Below are 19,031 nucleotides of genomic sequence, written 5' to 3'. Positions count from 1 at the left end.
CTTACCTTTGGAGCCTGCAGTACATCAGACACACCTTGCTTAGGCACTGCAAAAGCAGGTGGTGGTGCTGTTGTTGGCTTTTTGGGAGGTCTGGGTGGTGGGTGAAGGGTTAGGTTTTCATATCTTCGCAACATGTAGTATTCCTCCTCACTGATCTCTTCCACCATTGTCCTTGTTCCAGGTGGTACAACTGTCTGGACATCTTTGCTGAGCAAATGGACCAACATGCTCAAGCGATACACAGGAATCTCCCAGCTCTCCAGCGGACTGCTGGCACTACTGATCAGCAAGTAAGAGTCCGTGATTTCTTCTTCAAACTGCAGACCAGGCACGGCAGCCAAGACATCTTCCTCGATGGAAAGGTCCCTCACGGACACTTTGACATTGAAAGGCAAATGGAACTCTTTGCAAATCTCAGAAAGGTGGTACTGTTTCTTGTCATGAATCACTTCCACAAAGCCACCTTCCATGTACATAGGGAGGAGCACTTTTTTGTATGTGTCACGCAGTATTTGCTCACAAGCTAAAACATCTATGAGTTTCTTTCTTCCCTCATACAGAACTTCACTAGTCTGGCATTGTTGAACTAGAAATTGATCTCCAACTGAAACAGAAAAAAGTTCTTTATGAGGGGAAGCAAAGGCTTTAGTTGCTACAACATGAAGCTGTTCTTTTTCAGTTCTTGCTATCTCTAAGTCATAGGCAGTTGGAAACTCCCGAGGTCTTCTCTTGAACTTTCCTTTGTAGCTCGTAGGGATTAAAAAATGTCTTCTGGAGGAATCACTTCTCATCTCAGAGGCTAGGACTCTTGCTGCCTGGTACTTTTTGTGGATGACAATCTCTTTCCCAGTAGACAATAAGTTATAAGGTTTTTGGCTTCCTGAAGGTCCTTCCATTATCTCAGCAACCATAGGAAATTCTTTGCTTGTTCTCTGAAATATATCTTCCAAAGAAAGCGGCTGAAGGAAAGAGCCAATATCATAACAGTCTGTTATATCCTTGACTTCAACATCCAGATCTGAGAGGATATGAACTATGTCCTTCCGAACTGAAAAGAAACAGAAATATATTGGGTTTTGGTTTAAAGCTGACATAGAAATAAAATACATGTCCTGTTGGCCAGTTACTAAAAGTACCTTCCCTGAGGTGTGCACATCCATGTGTAAATGTGCACCATTAACAGGGCCAGCAGAAGTCTAATTGTTGTAATTTGAGATATATGATTATCAGATATGCATGAAACCACACAAATGAAGAGAGAGAACAAAAGTGAAAGTGAACAAAAAGTTTAAGAAAAAGAAGAGTCTGGTTCACTATTTTCCCCACAGCACCTCCAAGCTTAATCTGTTGTTTATCTTATCAAACTCTTTCTTGGGTGTGAGCAGTATTTTTATTCTTCTATTTTGTAGTAACTTAAGGTTTCTCTTAAAAAAATGAGTAGGGAAATAATTTTTAAAAATAAATAGCATTTGAATTTATTAACAACAGTTGCTGCTGTGGCCAGTCTGGGAGAAAGAAGGTATTTTAATATTTGAAAGAATAATTAAAACATCTGTAATTATTAGGAAATAATATAACTTGAAAAATGGCAAAGCTTTATATAACAAAGCCTAAGGTTACCATTTATGAATTAAGACATTTTACTATAATGCTCCTCTTGGAACTCCTGCATCTTTTTCTGCATCACTTGGTTTTATTCACTATCAGAACTGAGCCATTGAATTTAACAACCTGACAGGGAACAACATCTTTTATCGCAACTGAACTTGCAAAATTTTGAATGCAAAATTTCCAAGCACAAAGCTGACTATGTAATTAAGACTTGTTTAAGAATTTGGCTCCAAGTCAGCGACACCACAGATAGCTGACCGAGACAGTAAAACTTAAAAAGCAAATAATATTTAATGACTGCCTTCAATAAGACTTATTCTGCATAGACCTACACAAAGGAATAGTACATTCTGGATTCACACTTCCTTGTAGCAGGACATACCAATATTTTACACTGCAAAGGTGGTATAAGATGTATTTTATATGACAGAGTCCTATGGCAGTAATTCAGGATCTCTTTGTTCCAACTCTGCTTGACACCTTCAAACCTTGACACCCTGAGGTGATAAAAATCCTAAGCACCACAAGGGAAAGACAACAAAGGAAAATGACTATGAAAATGAAACTTTCTATGAGCATTTGGGGGAGTTCCACACACATAACTTGTTCATTATTAATAATGAGAAATAGAGAGGATTCCTGCTCACCCCCTGTAAATATATAATCAGTTATCCCAGTTATCAGGAAACTTTTTTATTGAATAGTGGATAGTATTTCTCATACTTTATCTTGTGTCTATTTATAGTTCTCCTAAAAATGGTGAAAATCCATTTTTCATGGTCCACAAAAAAGTAGTTAATCGCGTACCACGAAGCCTACTTTTCAAGTTTGTATTAAATAGTTATTTAGGACATATTTAATGCTTCTATAAATGTTGAGAACACTGTAAACTTAAAATATAAACAACAAATACAATCCTCACTGGAATAACAGTTTGGAAGACAAGTGAATACCAAATATTTCTGAATGTTCTGAAGGTTTTTAGGGACATTAATTTCCTATTGATTCTGCACATATGTCTAAGTGGGCCCAGGAGTACTCCTAAGTCAAAGCTTCAGGAGATACACGAGATTCCTGACTCCAGCTACAGTTATAGCAAACAGAGCACTTTATCTTGTGAAGTTATATTTTCCAAACTCACACATTAAATCACAAGCAACCACAGCTTAATGTCTTTTGATAAGCATATAACAACTATGGCATATTTTATTAACAGTCTCTGCCCACTTTTATTTCTTTCTCTTTTATCCATTTGCTTACATTGTTCAACAGAGACTTGGTCAATTGTGAAAACATTTCCTGCTTAATATCTTAATGAATAACATATTTCTGTTACGATTTAATTTCTAAGGAGCTCATTGCTTTGCTTCTAGTAAATGCAACAAGCAGCAAAATTTCCCAAAAGCTAAGCTACTATCCTGCAATCAGAACCCAGCTGTTTCAATGTTTTGGTGGAACAACTAGAACTAGTGCCATAGACATTTTAAGTTTTTTTAAAATAAAAACTCAGAACACAAACTTTTAAAGATGTTGGTTTTCTAATCTTTCTGTTGTCTCAAACCTACAGGTTTCAGAAATTGTCACAGTTTTTTTTGTGTAAGTCCTGTTGATACTTGTTTCTGCAATGGAATAAAATAATTCCTGTGACATCCTCATTCTGAAAAGTAAATGGTAATTAGGTGTATTGCAACATGTACGTCCCTGCCCTTTTTCTTCCTTCTAGACACAGCCATGAGTGATCAAGTGGTTTCTCCATGGCCAAAGTCTGAGACACAAAGAAAGAGAATCTGAGAACCGAACGGAATTCCTAAGCTCAACTTGCTGACTATGTAATGTATTTTATTTGTAGTGATGATTTAATCGTTGTGATCAATAAAATGGCAACAGAAGGAAATGCAAGGCAATAATCTGGATTAACAGATGATAAAGAAATAATAAAGGCAATATTATTTTCGTCTTTCTTCATTCTGAGACAAGGATCATTGGCAAATATGGACCAGGAATTTTGATAACCTGAATGTTTCATGACTATTTTAAGCAAATGATTTTCTATACCAAGTTTAACAGAACACTGATTTTAATTCATACTTACATTTCATAACTGCCTGCACTTCATAGATAGGTGTGAGAATCAAACAGCCATCAAAATTCTCAGGAAGTGGACTAGAGGAGTCCCGCATATGTAAAGTATTGGAAAGTTTAACAATCCGGTTTCTGCACTTAGGGATTTTCCATTCTGCAATCTCTTTTAAGGTGTATATCTGATCATCTTCACACTCGTAGAATTCTCCTTCTTGCGAAAAGGGCAAAGCAAAGGAATGAGACTGATTATTTCGCACCACGGCACAGCCCACAGCCATTGTTCCATTGACCTCTTCCACTGAGTTGAAGGTGATCTGCTCACCATGTTTGATAGTGAAGTTTGCCAATTTTATGTCTTTGGCACTGTAGAAACAAGGATGGCCAAACCTTGTTGGCCCAATACAGACTTTTCTTGCAATTTCTTCAATGTTGACATATGGAGTCTTATCTGCCACAACCTTGTAAAGACCTAAGAACAGAAAACTTGCATTATAAAAAGGGAAATATACAAAGCAAGTAATGCCAAATTTTAGATTGTAAATGCCACAAAAGTGGGGAGTAAAGCACATAAAATAATTGATAGATGATAGTTCAGTTGCTAGAAATATGACTCTACAGAGATAGTATCAGCTGCATGGTACAATGTATAGGCAGCTGGAATTAACCCTTTCTCCCGTGTATCTAATTTCTGATATCCAGCATTCTTAGTCCACAATAAAATTTTTCTTTCCTACAGAAAGAAGAAAAATTGTCATAAATTCCTATCTGTCTCCTCAGAAAACCAATCTTTAAGAGCTAAATGCAGATATGGTATGAGGAACCACAACATTAACATGATCAGTGGATGCGGCATAAATTTTTGCCTAAACATTTGTACTATGTAACCCTTCACACACAGACTGGGAATTCCTAGGCCAAGTGTGTTTAAAGATATATCACAAATGAAAGAGTAAGGCCTACAGATAAGAAAGAGCAAATAGACTTTAGTGTATCTGATAGCCCAGTCCACCAGCTGGATTAATTTGAAGTCTGGGTGTTGTAGTGCTCCAGACATCACGAGGCAATTAAAATGCTGAAGTTCTGCAAGGCAGAAGCTGTATCTGAGCTTCCTCATTCCCTAGGGACACTATTACTTCATGTTAATCATGCCCTTTGGATCTGTCTCATTAGGAGTTTGCATTGCAAGAAAAATGTGTACATTTCTATATTTGCGTGAGGGTTTTCATAAAGGAAGATGAACTGGAGGGTTGAGAGGACTAAAAAGCAGGGCATAGCTGAATTGTGTGATTCAGCTGTCTTCTTCACAAGGTGTGGCAGCATTGTGAATGCTGCCTTATGGAATTGCAGTGCAGCTTCCTGAGACAGGCATTGACAAAGGCTTGCTTTCAAGTGAATATAACTGAGCATAGAGGTTATTCCTAGGCCAAGTTTGCTAGACACAAATTAACCAATAGCTACAGCTACAGTGACAAAGAAGATGAGCTCCCTGGGAGATACTGTGCCTTTTGTCCCTTTGTCTGCCAAAGCCAGCTAGCAAAAATCCTATGGCCCTGCTCCTCCACACTTTTGACTCCTCTGGACCACAGCGAGGGTGCTTTGTGGTAAAGGTATATTCCCATTTTAGCTGTTAAGGAGGAAGCATGGGATGGGGAATCAAGAAGCCTGGTTGGTACCACTGAAGACAGTTTCATGGCGCCTTCAAATCCCACGAGTAGTTTAAGCCATGTCTGCAAGGTTTTAAATGTCCTATCCAATTATCCCCAGACATTTAGCATGGGAACTGGATCCATGCTGGTCACTACTCCCTTCTTGTGGGAACCAGAATATGAGAAAAGTGCAGGATGTCCCAGCAGATACCTGGATTTTAGCAATGTGGCATGCTGCCAGAACACACAGTTGCTTTTGGATATTGGGAAGACACTAATTTCCTTCTGTAGACCTCTCTTGATTGTGGGATTGTTCGACAAATTAGACCAGGGGATATTGCTCCTGTGAAAATAAGCAATGCACTTATTTTCATCCACACCTTTTCCCTTACTGACTTTCACTACTCACCATAATCAACACAACTGAAGGCCCTGCATGGTAGCAAGGTGTCCCTAAGACTGTACTCCTTTAAAAGGAATCAAACCATTACTTTCATAACAACAGCCTTTAAAAAAAATTGGGATTTTTTTGTGTGGCTACAGGATTGCTGTGATTCTGGCTTTACTGTAACAAACTCCTGTATTTTCACTTTGTAACTTTAGAACCGTCCTTGTTAAAGGAGATATTATTAAGATTCTGTTTGTTGAGGGGTTTTAACTGAATTGTCACCAGTGTTTGGTTCTGAATGTCCCATGTGACCTCTAGTAACTGTGGGAACTAACGTCTCTGAGGGCCTGCCAGCATCCTGAACAACAATAACCTATTTGATCTGCTGCAGAGACAGCCACCAATTGTGCCAATGTCACTTTTTTCTGCAGTTCTGTGCGTTCACAGTTGTCTGACAGGCAGCTTTTCCTGTGTGAAATCAGCACCCTTGTGTAAATACATTCTCTACATATATGTCCTCAGTGCAGCATGGCGGGAAAACATCCAGGCTTTTTCCAGGGCTGCAAGGAAACCACATCCATGAATGTAACTTCACAAGTACAAAGTGCACCTTGAACACACTTTGCTTCCCACTGGTATTTGTAATGTTTCTTACAGCCATTTTTAACATAATTATTAGCAAGAAAGTTATCTACCACAGCCCTAATCACTACTGGAGCTGTCAGTGCAGATCAACACAAACAGTTTCATCAGCATTTAGAAAGCATGGCAGTGACAAGGCTCCAGTGACAAACTGAAACTGTGGAAAAGACAAACAATATTCTAGTATCATGCTTTGCAAGCACAAGATGGGTATCATCTCCTGGCAGTTCTGGAAGAAAGCAAATAAGAATGTCCTTCATTTAAAAGTATATTCAAAATACTTATGATGCGTTCCAAAGGCGGTAACTGTGCTTACCCATCTGTGATACAGGAGAAAGCACATGACTCCCACAAGCCCCCCAGAACTGCATTAAAAAGCCTCCATAAACTGTACTAAAAAAACCACCTCCAGCTGAAAATACTGAGCAGCATATAGGTATGAGAAAGATTCTTCTCCTCTATGAGTTTGCCAGTGGTCTCAGGCCACTAATTTTGCTGGGGCTACAGAGTTATTTGGAAGTGGACTATTTCAGCAACAAACAGATGAACATCCCAGGCAGGAAAGCAGGTTTCATATGGAAGCATAATTATCAGATTTCATACAAAACTAGACACCTGATCATTTTCTTGGCCCAGGCAGACTGTCTTTTTCAAGGATGGGAGAAGAAAATGTTTGCCTTCTGTTCTGCTGGTTTTCTTAATTTTGGTGACAGAATTCTTGCTTAGACAAGTGAAGAGCCATGTGGCCTTGCATACTTAGCCTCTGTATTGACGAGACTCCTTGAAATGAAGGCACCTAACAACCACCTCTGAGTGGCTATGAACATGCAAAGTCCCATATGTTTCTCTCTATATAGAAAATAGGTAAGTATATAAAAGGTTTTTTTGTTATGTTGGGTTGAAGTCGCTGTAGTTCGCATCTAACTGCCATAATGTGCCACGGTATCCTCTCATAAATGGTCTCCTTGATAGTATATATGTGTAAAAAACAAAAAAAGCCCCCCAAACCCCCAACTCCCCTAACAATATTGTCTGGAACTATCCAGAATCTTATTAAAATCACTGTGAACCAAATTGCAAAAACAAATATTTTCCAGACTTAAGATAACAAGGAAATCTCCAGGAGGAGGAGACATATGGCAAGTTTGAGATGCTAAAATTTGGACATTTTGAGGTCAAACAAAAATAATTTTGTACTTTTTCATAAATCATAAAATGACTGAATCAAATTCACTTAGCCTTTCCCAAGAGATCTTGGTGGACTCTTAGGGGGAAAGACAGATGGAAATAGCAAATTTGGAAAAAAGTCCATCTGGTTTATCGAGATCTGGCATTATTGCTCCTATAGATGTACTTTCTAAATGCAATCTGGTCTACAACCAAAGTGCACTGATGCCCAATGGTTTGGGGGAAATTAAAACATTCAGATGAAGAAGAACTACACATATATAATAATACTACAGAAAAATATAACCATTCCACTCCATGAAGCTTCTGCACCTAGTGACATTTCACTAGGTGAAGTGTCTGCCTAGACATAATATGATGGTTAGTAAGCCCCAAATATCAGCCCATCTTTTCAAGAAGTTTTACTAATTGGTGTACAGGTTGATAGAGAGAGAGAGAGAGTTCAAGAAACTGAGAAAATTATTTTCACTGATATGGGAGAGAAAAAATAGCCAGGGGATTGGAAGACTGAATGTGCTATGGGAAAGCATGTTTTGATAGAAGGATATTTTTACCACCTTTTTATGAACAGTATCTGCAGCTCTCTTTTACTGGCTGTAGTGTGAAATGTACCATCCTGGGGCTTTACAGACTTCTTACATTCAGTCTTAATTAGAGTCCTGAAGGAAAGGAGTATCCTTTTTACTCTCTTTCCCCCAAAGAAAGCTGAGAAAACCAGTAGATAGGCTTGCCTAGCAGAGTTGCAAGCAGTCTTCAAGGAAGAAGCAGAGCAGAAAAATCATCTGTCCCAGACTAGCAATTTCTCTTCCCCAAGGTAATGCAAAAGATTGCGAAGAGCACAGTTTCTAACTTCTCTAGAGCTGACTTAATTGCTATTCCTCTTTTCCCTCATCTCCACCACCCACTCTCTACTTCCTCCTTGTTACAGCATCCTCCTCTCCCTATCCTGTCCCAAAGGCCAGCTCTCCATCACCTCCTACTGAGATGAGGCTTCTAATGCCTAATCCTTGTTCTTCTACAGATTTGTTGCACAGTCACTGACAAGTCTCCCGTCTTGTGACTCGCAGAGGCTGAGCACTCAAAGGGACAGTGGTGCTCAGCCACATGTCTGTCAGACCACGCAGGAATGAGCAGCAGCAAAAGCCAGGGACCTCATGAGAACAGGGACAGATCAGTAATATTTTTACGGAAGAAGGAATACAACAGAATGAAATGCAATCATTTGTGCTGCCACACAGTTCAGCTGTTGTGCAAATTACCTGTTGGCTAATTTGCTAGTAGTGAAAATTGTAGCTCAAAATGTGGTTAGATGTAACCATTGAAGTGTCTAGAGTAACAGCAGACTTCTTTTTTTTTTTTTACCCAGTGCATGAGCACAGAAAGAATAGCCTGGCCCTCTGAGGCATGAAAAAGAACAAATTAGAATGAGGATAAAACGAAATAACACAGATAGTGAACTTGCGGTTGCAGCGGTTTCTCTAATGCAAAGGGCAGATTAGGCCTTTATCAAGGATCTGATTTGCCAGAGCAGAAAAAAAGGAATTCTGAAGACTGCAAATAACATTCAGAAAGAAAAAGAGTAAGGCTCGTTTAAAGCCAATGAGCCCAGTTCTTCACTCAGGGAGCTGCTATCCCCAGAGGAACTGAAACAGGAGCATTGCTCATTTGTGCCAGCGTGCAGACAGTGAAAGGATACATGAGCCCAGGGCATGCAAAAGAACTCATGGAAAAGGAAATGGGAAAGAGCATCAAAGCAAAAGATTTCTTTGCATCAACACTGGCAAGAGAGCACTGTATGTACAATGTAAATACAGGGTCAGCCTCCTAGAGACCTGTGGATATTTTTATAGCACTAAGTCAAAGGCAGCATGAAAAAGGTCATTTGCAACTCAGTTCTGTGCTTCGTTCAGGAGATGGGGGCAAGCCATGTTTCATGTACAATGTTTCAGCTAGAGTTTAGCATATGTGTATAATAAATTGAAAAGGAAAAAGATCAAGGAAGAGCAAGAGACTGGGAGATCTTGACTCTGTGGAGCAGAATCATTCTTCAGCTAAGAACTAAATTAGAGAAATGATAAATTTACATCTTACCAAATAGCTCTTGAATGCATAAGAGTACATGTACATGTACAGAGAAAAACAGGAGAGAGGTGCTCCCTGTTGGGCTAATAAGAAGTGTCATTATGCCCCTCTTCAGTGCTGCTGTTCAGTAATACCTGTCATGTGGAGGATAATAATGATAAATTTCAGCAAAATGAACTCTGAATTTATTTTTCAAGTGAAATAACCCAGTTTTCTAGAACACTCGTTGGGAGTGTTCATAACTATGCATGAAAATTGTAGTGATTAGATCGAATTTGAAAATGTGCTCAGTAGGGCAACAGCATCCAAATGCCAAGTTGTGAAACTGATCACTTGAATGCAAATAAATCCCGATTCACCAGGTTCAAGCATTTGAAATCACAAGTCATTCTGTTCTAAAAATCAGAACTTTCAACATTAATAAGTTTAGGATTACTTTTATCACTCTATTGTGTTGGCTATTTTAGGATTCAAATGTTGAACCTCATCTGCCAATCAGGATTTAGAATATGACTTTCTATTGGTATACGTATTTTAGAGATGGAAGAAATTTTAATAATATCAGAGAAACTTGGATTTCAAGAAAAATACCAAGTATCTTGAGAGTTCACAGGAGAGTTATATTTCAATATCTCTAGATAGCCACAGATAATTAAAAGGTCTTTGATCACTACATCTGAGCCCTGCTAGTGCTTGAAAATGGCATTCAAAAAAAGGGTCTTTTAATAAGTTGTTATACAAATTGTTCTGATTCACAGAGTAAGAAAAATGTGAAAGTAAATTGAGGATCTGCTGGGGAGGAAAACGTTATATATACACAACTATTTCAGAAAGGAACCTGTATTTTAGAGATGGCAAATAAAGGCATGGCAGAAAATATTTTTCTGTAGAATTCAGATGAAACATTGCATTCCCATGGACTTTTACATTTTGTTTGCTTCAAGAAGTGTGTCTGGCCTCCCTGTGCAGAAAAAGCACATCCCAGCTTGGATACTGGCATAACCTAAACCCTATACATGTACATCTGTACACTCTCACATACTCAGCAAGACTTTAGAAGAGCATCAAGGAGGTTATTAAGTCAAGCACTCAAACACTAGAAAACACTCATATTATGTTCCCCATGCAGCATCAATTTAATTTCCCATGTGCTTGCAGTATAATACAGCACTAATTAAATATTTACTTTTTTTTTTCCTACAAAACTGTAGTCTCCTTCAGTGCATTTGCTAGACTGATGGCCAGAGTGAGTACTGGGCATGATCTCTGACTCTTGCTGTGTCCTGTGTGTGCTCTGTACCAGTGTTTCCTATCTGAAGGTGTCCATACCTTCTCTCCCAGACTCCCTCTCACTCCCACTGCCCTCCTCATGGAGTTTCCAGTCTGCTCATCTCCTCTCCTTGAGGGGGTCCCATTACCTCTGCTGCCTGCAAGACTCTCAGCATAGGAAATACCCTGCTTAGATATTTGGGGGTGGGTGGGATCTTCCTCTGCTGCTGAGGCCACCTGCACCTGTCTCCAGTCCCTGATCTTTGCATGGAAATTCTTCATCCTTCTGTCCTGCTCTGAGGTCCAATCTTTTTCTATCATTTTCCTGACACAGTTTAGTTCCTTCACTTCCCACACATGGGATTCTCACATGGGATATGCATTTCTCCCTCTGCTCCATACACTTCCCTGTTCCACACTGCTAGGCCCTAACAGTAGAGGAACTGAGAGCAGAATTAAAAAATTAATAAATATGACACATGATGAACCAGTCCTACGTTCAGTACTTGGCCAGCTCTCCTGAACGAGGCAGAGTGAAGAGAGGAAGATATGGTTCAAATAACAAGTCAGCATCACATGCCAAATTTCAAGTTCATCCTCCAAAATACAAATATATTTGGATTTCTCTGTAGAACAGTTAAAGTGTTATTTTTAAGCAGAAAAACACATCCATTCCCCTCTCACACTGTTTCCAGGCATAGAGCAGCCACTCTGGCCACTGCAGTTAAAATAAATCATTAACATAAAAGCAGAATGTAACAAAGAATTGAAAATATTTTATACCCAAAATGATAAAATACAGATGTAGTAATGGTAAATGGATTACAGTGAGCACACAACAAGGAAGATTTCAGATCTGGCAAGGTCATAAGTAAATGAAAATGAGATTTTTGCAGTAATTTTTACACAAAGTGACCCCAAGTGTAGAAAGCATTCCTACAAAACTTGAGAATACTAATAATTTCTATCCTGGTTTGAGAAAGGACTGTAAGAGTTGAAATTTAAAAATTAGTTGACTGTGTCTTGTATCATCTGATAAAACTCTATTCTTGACAGCTGAGTTGTAACCTCAAATATCAATCAAGACAGCATATCAATAAAATGAACAAAGGTGATTACTCAGGGCTATAATTCTTCAAAAACATGTATGCATGAAATACTGTACCAGGAAAATTTAGTGGTAATTCCACTTTGGCTGAAAACTGGCTGACTTCATTATTCTCACAGATACTTGCTATGAGCTTATTAATTTTGAAGCCAATAACTTTAATGACTTCTCCTGTTGACAGGCAGCATTCATTTCCAAACATCTCATAGACAGAGCCTGAAAAGAAATACAAAAGGAAAGCATTATTTGGCTATTTATCACTTTTTCAAGCATCTTTACCTCTTTGAGTGAAAACAAAAATAATGCTTAAACTATACGAAATAATACTTATCTTGTGATAGTTGATCTAATTTTCATTTGCTTCCTCAGTGTCATGAGAAAAAAACATCTTGTGACTTCAATGACCTCTGTATCAGCTCTGTGTGTACACTGTTCTGAGATGCATGTAAGGAGAACAAGGTCTAAAGAACCTCCATTTCCCAGTTGTTGGACCTAAATGGAACTAGGTGGAGCATAGGATTACCTGGGTTGTCAGGAGCTGTCTCCTGAAACGAGCAGGCAGCAGAGCTCAGGCAATAAAGGCGCCTCTGCCCAGCACAGGGCATAGCATATGCCATAGGAAACAACTGAATACAGAAGGAGACAAAGACCCACAGACCCTAGAAGGTGCCCAAAGAGAGGACAGGAGACATCAAAGTGCAACCAGCATTTGAGCTTTCTGTAGTAACAGAAGACCTGAAGAACGTACAAGAACATGGAAAACTGCTAAATTAACAATGGCAATCCCAGTCTCATGTTGAAATGAGCATACTAATCCTGGCCTGGCAGCAAAATATTCCTTTTTTGTTTGTGATGTTCAGAACTTTGAGAACAGGAACAAGGTAATTCAGCCAAGTGTTTCAGCACTTCCTCAGCAAAACCTGGAACTGCACCTTGTCCTCCCAGCCCTCCCTTTTCCATTTTAGTTGTGGTCAACTTTTACTCTTTCAGAAGCAGGTGCACAGGGAGAGGAATAAAGTCAAAAAACCCAGAAGCCAAGTTATGCAGAAGAAGGAAATTCTTCCTTGTCTCTGCAGGAGATTAGCAGAAGCTTTGGGGCAGGGGATCAATTAACTATATATACAGACAATGCAGTAAACACATGGTGTTTCATTTGCAGATAGAATTGCATTGAACACAGAACATCAGAAATGTCAGCTTTAATACCAGCCTCCATTCTTCTGTGCATTTCCTCCCAAGAACTTACCAAGATCTGTCCTGAAGTGATATGGAGGTGCCCTTTCTGAAATCTCATCTCAAAGTTTCATTTCCCTTGTGGTGAGAAATATTGTTCTCATTTCCACTCCAGATGCATTGGTGAGTGTGTTCATTTGCTCTACTACTAATACTGTTCTTCTACTTAAAATACTTTTTTCCTCATTTCCATTTTTCCCTTCCCCAAAAGGTTCTCAAGGTTAATTTTGCCCTTTGCTCTATCTCTTCTGAGAAGACAGATTTTCCTTCACACAATTGCTCTAAGCCCCTTCTTGCATCTTGTTCAGTTTAAAGACTTGTATTTTTTTTTTTAACCTAAGTGAGCAGAATAGTATCAGGCAATGAGAGCTATTTAAAACCTGACCTTTGGCTACATAGCTGCAATCAATAATTGAGAAGGCCTGTGCTGAAATACTGTCATTGCCTGCAGAACTCCCTTCCCTTGGAGAGCAACACTCTTTACTTGACAGGTCTGCTGGTAGTTGGTGGGGATGGTGGGGAGAAAAGGAAAAAAAAGCAGCGTAGTTTTTTTTTTGTTTTGTTTTTTTCCCCCAGGTGTCATACCAAAACACCCCAACTATTAACTTACCAATCTTCCTAATATTTATTCAAGAACAATTGCAGCCCTGGACATAGCCTGGGCTGATAAGCATCTCTCACTGAGTTTGGGATCTATTTATTAACTCTGCTGTTGCACTTGCAAGCAACAAGCACCTTGATCTCAATAGAAGCCACTGGGAGCTCAGCCTGAGCATAACTTACTCTCATTTTAGCCTAAACCCAAAGCCTCAATAGAGCACCACAAAGCAACAGGAGAATGATCGAGAGTAATGCTGAGCAACTGGTTATGTGTGCTTGGTTGTGAATACCTGTCCAGACAAACCTGTGTGTTGCTTGTGCAATGCTCTCAACAACTGAGATGGACACCAGAAAATCCTCAGCTTCCCTGAACAAGATGTCATTTTCAACCCTCTGAAGAAGGAATCTCAGTTTTAAAAGAAAGTAAGAAACCATTTGGAAGATGTTTTTGGCAGACTGGATGGGACAACATCCCTTGGTTTGCCTTGCTGAGGACCCTACAGACTCAAGGGCTCTGCTGTACTTAGTCTCCAGACACACCCACCAGACTTTCTGCTGCACACAAGGGTGATGATTAACTCAGAGATATTCTGGATTATAGTGCCACAAGATTATCAACCAGTGCCAGATGAAGAAACACGCTGTTAATGCACACTTTCAACAATACTGAACTGAAGACCAATAGAGCTGCTGCCCTTTAACTAACAAAGAACAATCTGGTTTTCTTATTGTAAAAATAGTGCAGAGTTGTTTGCTCTCCTTCAATCCCTGAGCAATTCAACACAGACTACCTTGGCTGTCTCTATGGATATAGCTACAGCTCCCATCAGGAGGCTGGCTGCTGCTAACATATATCATGAGTGCTGTGTCTACTCACTTTTTTAATACTTGCAGGCGTAGTGGCTCCACCACTTCCCTGGGCAGGCTGTTCCAGTGCTTAACCACTATTTCAATGAAGAATTTTTTCCCCAATATTTGAAATGAGCCTCCCCTGGCATTACTTGAGGCCATTTTCCCTTGTTATGCCACTGGTTGCCTGGGGAAAGAGAACAACCCTCACCTCACCTCACCTCCTTTCAGGTAGTTTTAGAGAGTGATAAGGTCTCCCCTTAGCCTCCTTTTCTCCAGGCTAAAATTCTCCAGCTCTCTCAGCTGCTCCTCATAGGATTTATGATTAATCCCCTTCACCAGCTTCGTTGTACTTCTCTGGGCACACTCCAGCACCTCAAAGTCTTTCTTGTAATTCATTCCCCACCACTCTCTGGGCTCAGCCATCCAGCCAGATCTATATCCAGTGATGAATACACCTGTTCCAGCTGTGGGCTGCCAGCTTTTCCAAGAGAATGTTGTGGGAGACATTACCAAAGGCTTCACTGAAGTCTGAGCAGACAACATCCACAGCCTTTCCCTCATCCACTAAATGGAGCAGTTAAGAGGCTAAAACTCTCCAAAAAGTGGTGTCATTGAAGAATATTTAGCCACTGTTTCAGTCTATAACTGCAACTGAGGCGTGCCACAAAAAAACCCAATAAAATTAAAAACAAAGGGGCTCATCTTCCTACCATTAAAGAAATAAACATGGGTACATAAGCCACTGGCAAAAAAAATGCTTTGTAATACTACCTGTGAAAACCATACGACGGTACTTTTCATTTGCAGAAGAGAAGTTGGATAAATAGATAATTTAACCATGCAATAACGGAGGTAAGCTACCACATCTTCCATCCAATTAAAGAATTCAGACACCAACCTTTAAACAGCTTATCAGCAGTAAAACATATATTACCAGATTTATTTGAATTAGGCCCAGAGGTTGAAAGATTATGATGGTGAGCGGTTGGGTGGATGATGGCTAACAGACTGAGACCATGATTGCAGAAGCCTCATTTTTATTGATACTAAGATTAAAAAAAAATAAATTAAAAATTAAAATCTGCCAGCCACATTTTTGGGGGGGAAATTGCACATACAGTATTGATTTTAATTACATATTTTTCTGCAACTAGATTGCTTTGGCCCTGATTTTAGCCCTTGCTTGGCAGTTTGCCTAGAATAATACAATGAAGATTACGTTCAGACAAGAAAAATGTTACCTAGGCATTTGCAGCAAATATTTGTGCTGATAAAAGGGAGCCAGGGAAACTGCAATAGCTTTCAAAAAGGATAATAAAAGTTCTTTTTCCTTTAAAAGCCATGATAATTAATTTTAAAACATTTTGAAGATTCCCACTTTGTGACAATGTGACCCTGAGAGATTTAACTTCAGCTGTGTGATGTGGACCCCCTCACACAATATATTGAAAAATAAAATTAAAATTAAAATGTACCTTTTTTACATTTATTTGTTGTTGCACAACAATGACTTTGTTTTTCTCACTCAAGTCACAAAGAAAATGTAATGCTTTGAAAATGTAAATCAAGCAACCTTGAGAACAGAATCTTTTGATTTGAGAGAGATATGTGCAATATAATGCAAAAAAAACCCCAAATCAACATTTTAGCAGAACCCAGAATAAAGCAGCTTATTTACACTGATCAAACAATGCCCTGAAGGCTGTAATTAAAGAGCTTGTTGCCTTTGAAACCACCTTTTCTGGAATGTTACTTCGATAAATAAGAAACACATTTATATCTTTTCATAAGCTCATCTCTAGTTTGACAATCTGTGTTAGCAACCACTGTGATCAGATCAAAGCGTGCACCACAATTGGTTCAATATTTTTTCCCTCCATCTTTCCTAAAATGTTAAGCAGCCACACCACCACCCTCCCTAACATAAGCCCTTTATTTGATTTATTTCTCATTATAGGTACAAGAAGAGCATTTTTGTATTAAAAACAGCAATATAAAATAAAAACACAGTGAATGCCTGAGATGGAGGATGCAATTCTTCATGTCAGGGCATGTGACAGTACCATAGAGAGAAATATTTTCTAATACGAGGTGGAACAATAAAATATCTCGGTAATATGTCCCCTTTTCTTCCCAGCAGCTTGGAGCTCCGTTCGGTGACTGCTCTCGGAGTGAACGCTTCGCTGCTGCTGATAGAAAGCACAGCTCGCAATCAGGCCGGGAGGAAACAGCAGTAATACATCACCGGGGTGGAACTCCCCTTTGCCGAATGGCCCCGGGCACTTTAGCATGGAGGGCAGGGAGAGCGATGCAAACGAGACGAAACTTGACTAAGGTGGCACAGAGGATTATTCAGCAGGGGTGAAGCTGCAGCCCAGGCTGGCTGCCTCCCTGTCTCACAGCCTGTCTGCTACAGGGTGCTGCTAAGCACTTCCAAGTATCCCCCATTCTTTTTTTTTTTTTTTTTTTTTTTTTACAGAGACCGAGCTTTTTTCCTAACAAAACCAAATTACTTTGGAGGCCAAACACTAGGCATTGACTCCCTAGTCCCATGAGTTTGAATCCTTGAAGGAAAATATTCTCCCTTTCATGTCTCAGTAACATTCACTGAATTCATTGCAGCTGGCAGGCTGAGCAGTCTTTGAAAGGAGATCCAAAGAACTGGGAACCTGGCTGCTTAGCAGGGAGATGAAAGATCACCCTACATCTCCTGAAAGAGTAGAACTTTGTCCCAGTGTCCTTTTCCCAGTGCTGCTTTCTCCACTATTAAGTTGTCATCGGTTGCCCATATGGGTGCTGTGTTCCTGTCAGAGGTGACTCTGTTTCAGGGCTGGTGAAATGGTTCTGCTTTCACAGAAAGGCTCCAGCCCCTGGTGCAGCCATTCAGCCAGAATCACAATAGCCCATTTTCCCCTACAAGACAGCTCAGCTGAAATCACAGTTTTATTAAGGCTGCTGCAGGCTCTCAAAGTAATATGAAGGGCATAATGGATCTATAATTAGTGTCAATAAAAAAGATATCATTCTTTATGTGCATTATTTGAGGACTAGCCAATTGTTCAGAGTTTATGCTCTTTGGCAAGAAGAGAGATCTGTTTTAAAGTTGTAGGGAGGAGAGTATTGCATAATAATTTTAATAATTTCATACTCTAATTAAGCAGAGGGAAAAGCAAACAATTTCTGATGGTGAGACATTAGGGGAATGTTTTTTTTTCCAATACCTCCTGAGCACCAAAGATGCTCATCAGTCTGCTGGATTTCCCACACTAAACTCAAATAATCTAACATCTTGTGGGGAAGAGGCTGGAAAGCGTATGGACAATGGCAGGCAATGCCAGAACCATGCCACAGCTTCTCTCTAACCCCAGGCTGTGAGAGTGGCTGCAAATAGGATAAAACACCTGCAGGGTTTTTATCCACCCCTCCCTTCCTACCCCCAGAAAGTGCCCCCACTGAGAGTGGGTGAGCTCCCCAGTGCCCACATGGTGCTCCAGATGCCCGAGGACAGCAGTGGTCATGAAGAAAGTGTGAATTTGAGTGAAAGACTCATTGTCAAGTGACAGAGCAAATTATTGGGCTTTTTAAAAACTCTTCTCTCTTTAACATGTCCTAAGCAACAAAAATCTTTAGAATTGATCAGTTTGGAACTCAAATCCTCCAAAAGGCTCTATACAGGAATGAATCTTATCTAGATCATACCTACTTAGGCTGTGAGGGGTCTGATTTTTGCCAGCACGAAACCATCAAAAAACAAAAGCCGCAAGATTTATCTTTTGCCATATAAAGTCAAACTTTAAATGTCAAACCCTTTAAGCCATTTCAATCATAATGGACTTTTATAAAGAATTACTTCTGCAGTTTCTGATTTATTGCTTTCCTGATAGGTTTATCGCCTTTTTTTAATAAACAAATTTTTCTGATTCTCATCTATCCAGAGGCTCATGCACTGCATGTGGCAGCAGAGCTTTATGCATGCAGCACTCACTAGAATGGAAAGAGCAAGTGAAACCACAGCTCCCAATGAAACACATTTGACATTTTATTTGGGTTTACCCAAATGAGTCAGAATTACTACAGCAGTGAAGAGAATGCCCAAATCTGATTTTGAACAGCATTAGTAACTCTTATAGCTGCTCACAATTTATTTAGTTTCATTAATTTTCTTTATAGTGTTAATTACTTTGAATTAAAGTATGTTTATTCACATGTATGTTCAACAGAAAAACTATGTTTTGTTGGGCTAGGATTAGGAAGACTGTTCAAACTGAGTTGCAGGATCAGGTCAGAGTGTCGAGCACTTCACAGGAACAGTCCAGAACTGGAAACATAT

The 19,031-nt window shown here is 39.5% G+C and overlaps 1 protein-coding gene across 1 annotated transcript in view; it reads right to left on the bottom strand.

The window, feature by feature from the left end:
* Window positions 1-19,031, bottom strand: part of THEMIS (thymocyte selection associated) — a 78,328-nt gene that overhangs the window by 52,320 nt on the left and 6,977 nt on the right. Inside the window, exons 2-4 of the mRNA XM_085056000.1 lie at window positions 12,074-12,232; window positions 3,704-4,162; window positions 6-1,048 (exon numbers count right to left, since the gene is read on the bottom strand). Coding sequence (XP_084912126.1) covers window positions 6-1,048; window positions 3,704-4,162; window positions 12,074-12,232 — 1,661 coding nt within the window. The remainder of the gene's footprint in view (window positions 1-5; window positions 1,049-3,703; window positions 4,163-12,073; window positions 12,233-19,031) is intronic.

The sequence above is a fragment of the Lichenostomus cassidix genome, chromosome 3, assembly GCF_008360975.1.
Source record: "Lichenostomus cassidix isolate B80296 chromosome 3, HeHo_3.0, whole genome shotgun sequence".
Taxonomy (NCBI): Eukaryota; Metazoa; Chordata; class Aves; order Passeriformes; family Meliphagidae; genus Lichenostomus; species Lichenostomus cassidix.
Note: the sequence above shows the minus strand (reverse complement) of the source record. Positions and strands in the feature narration are given on the sequence as shown.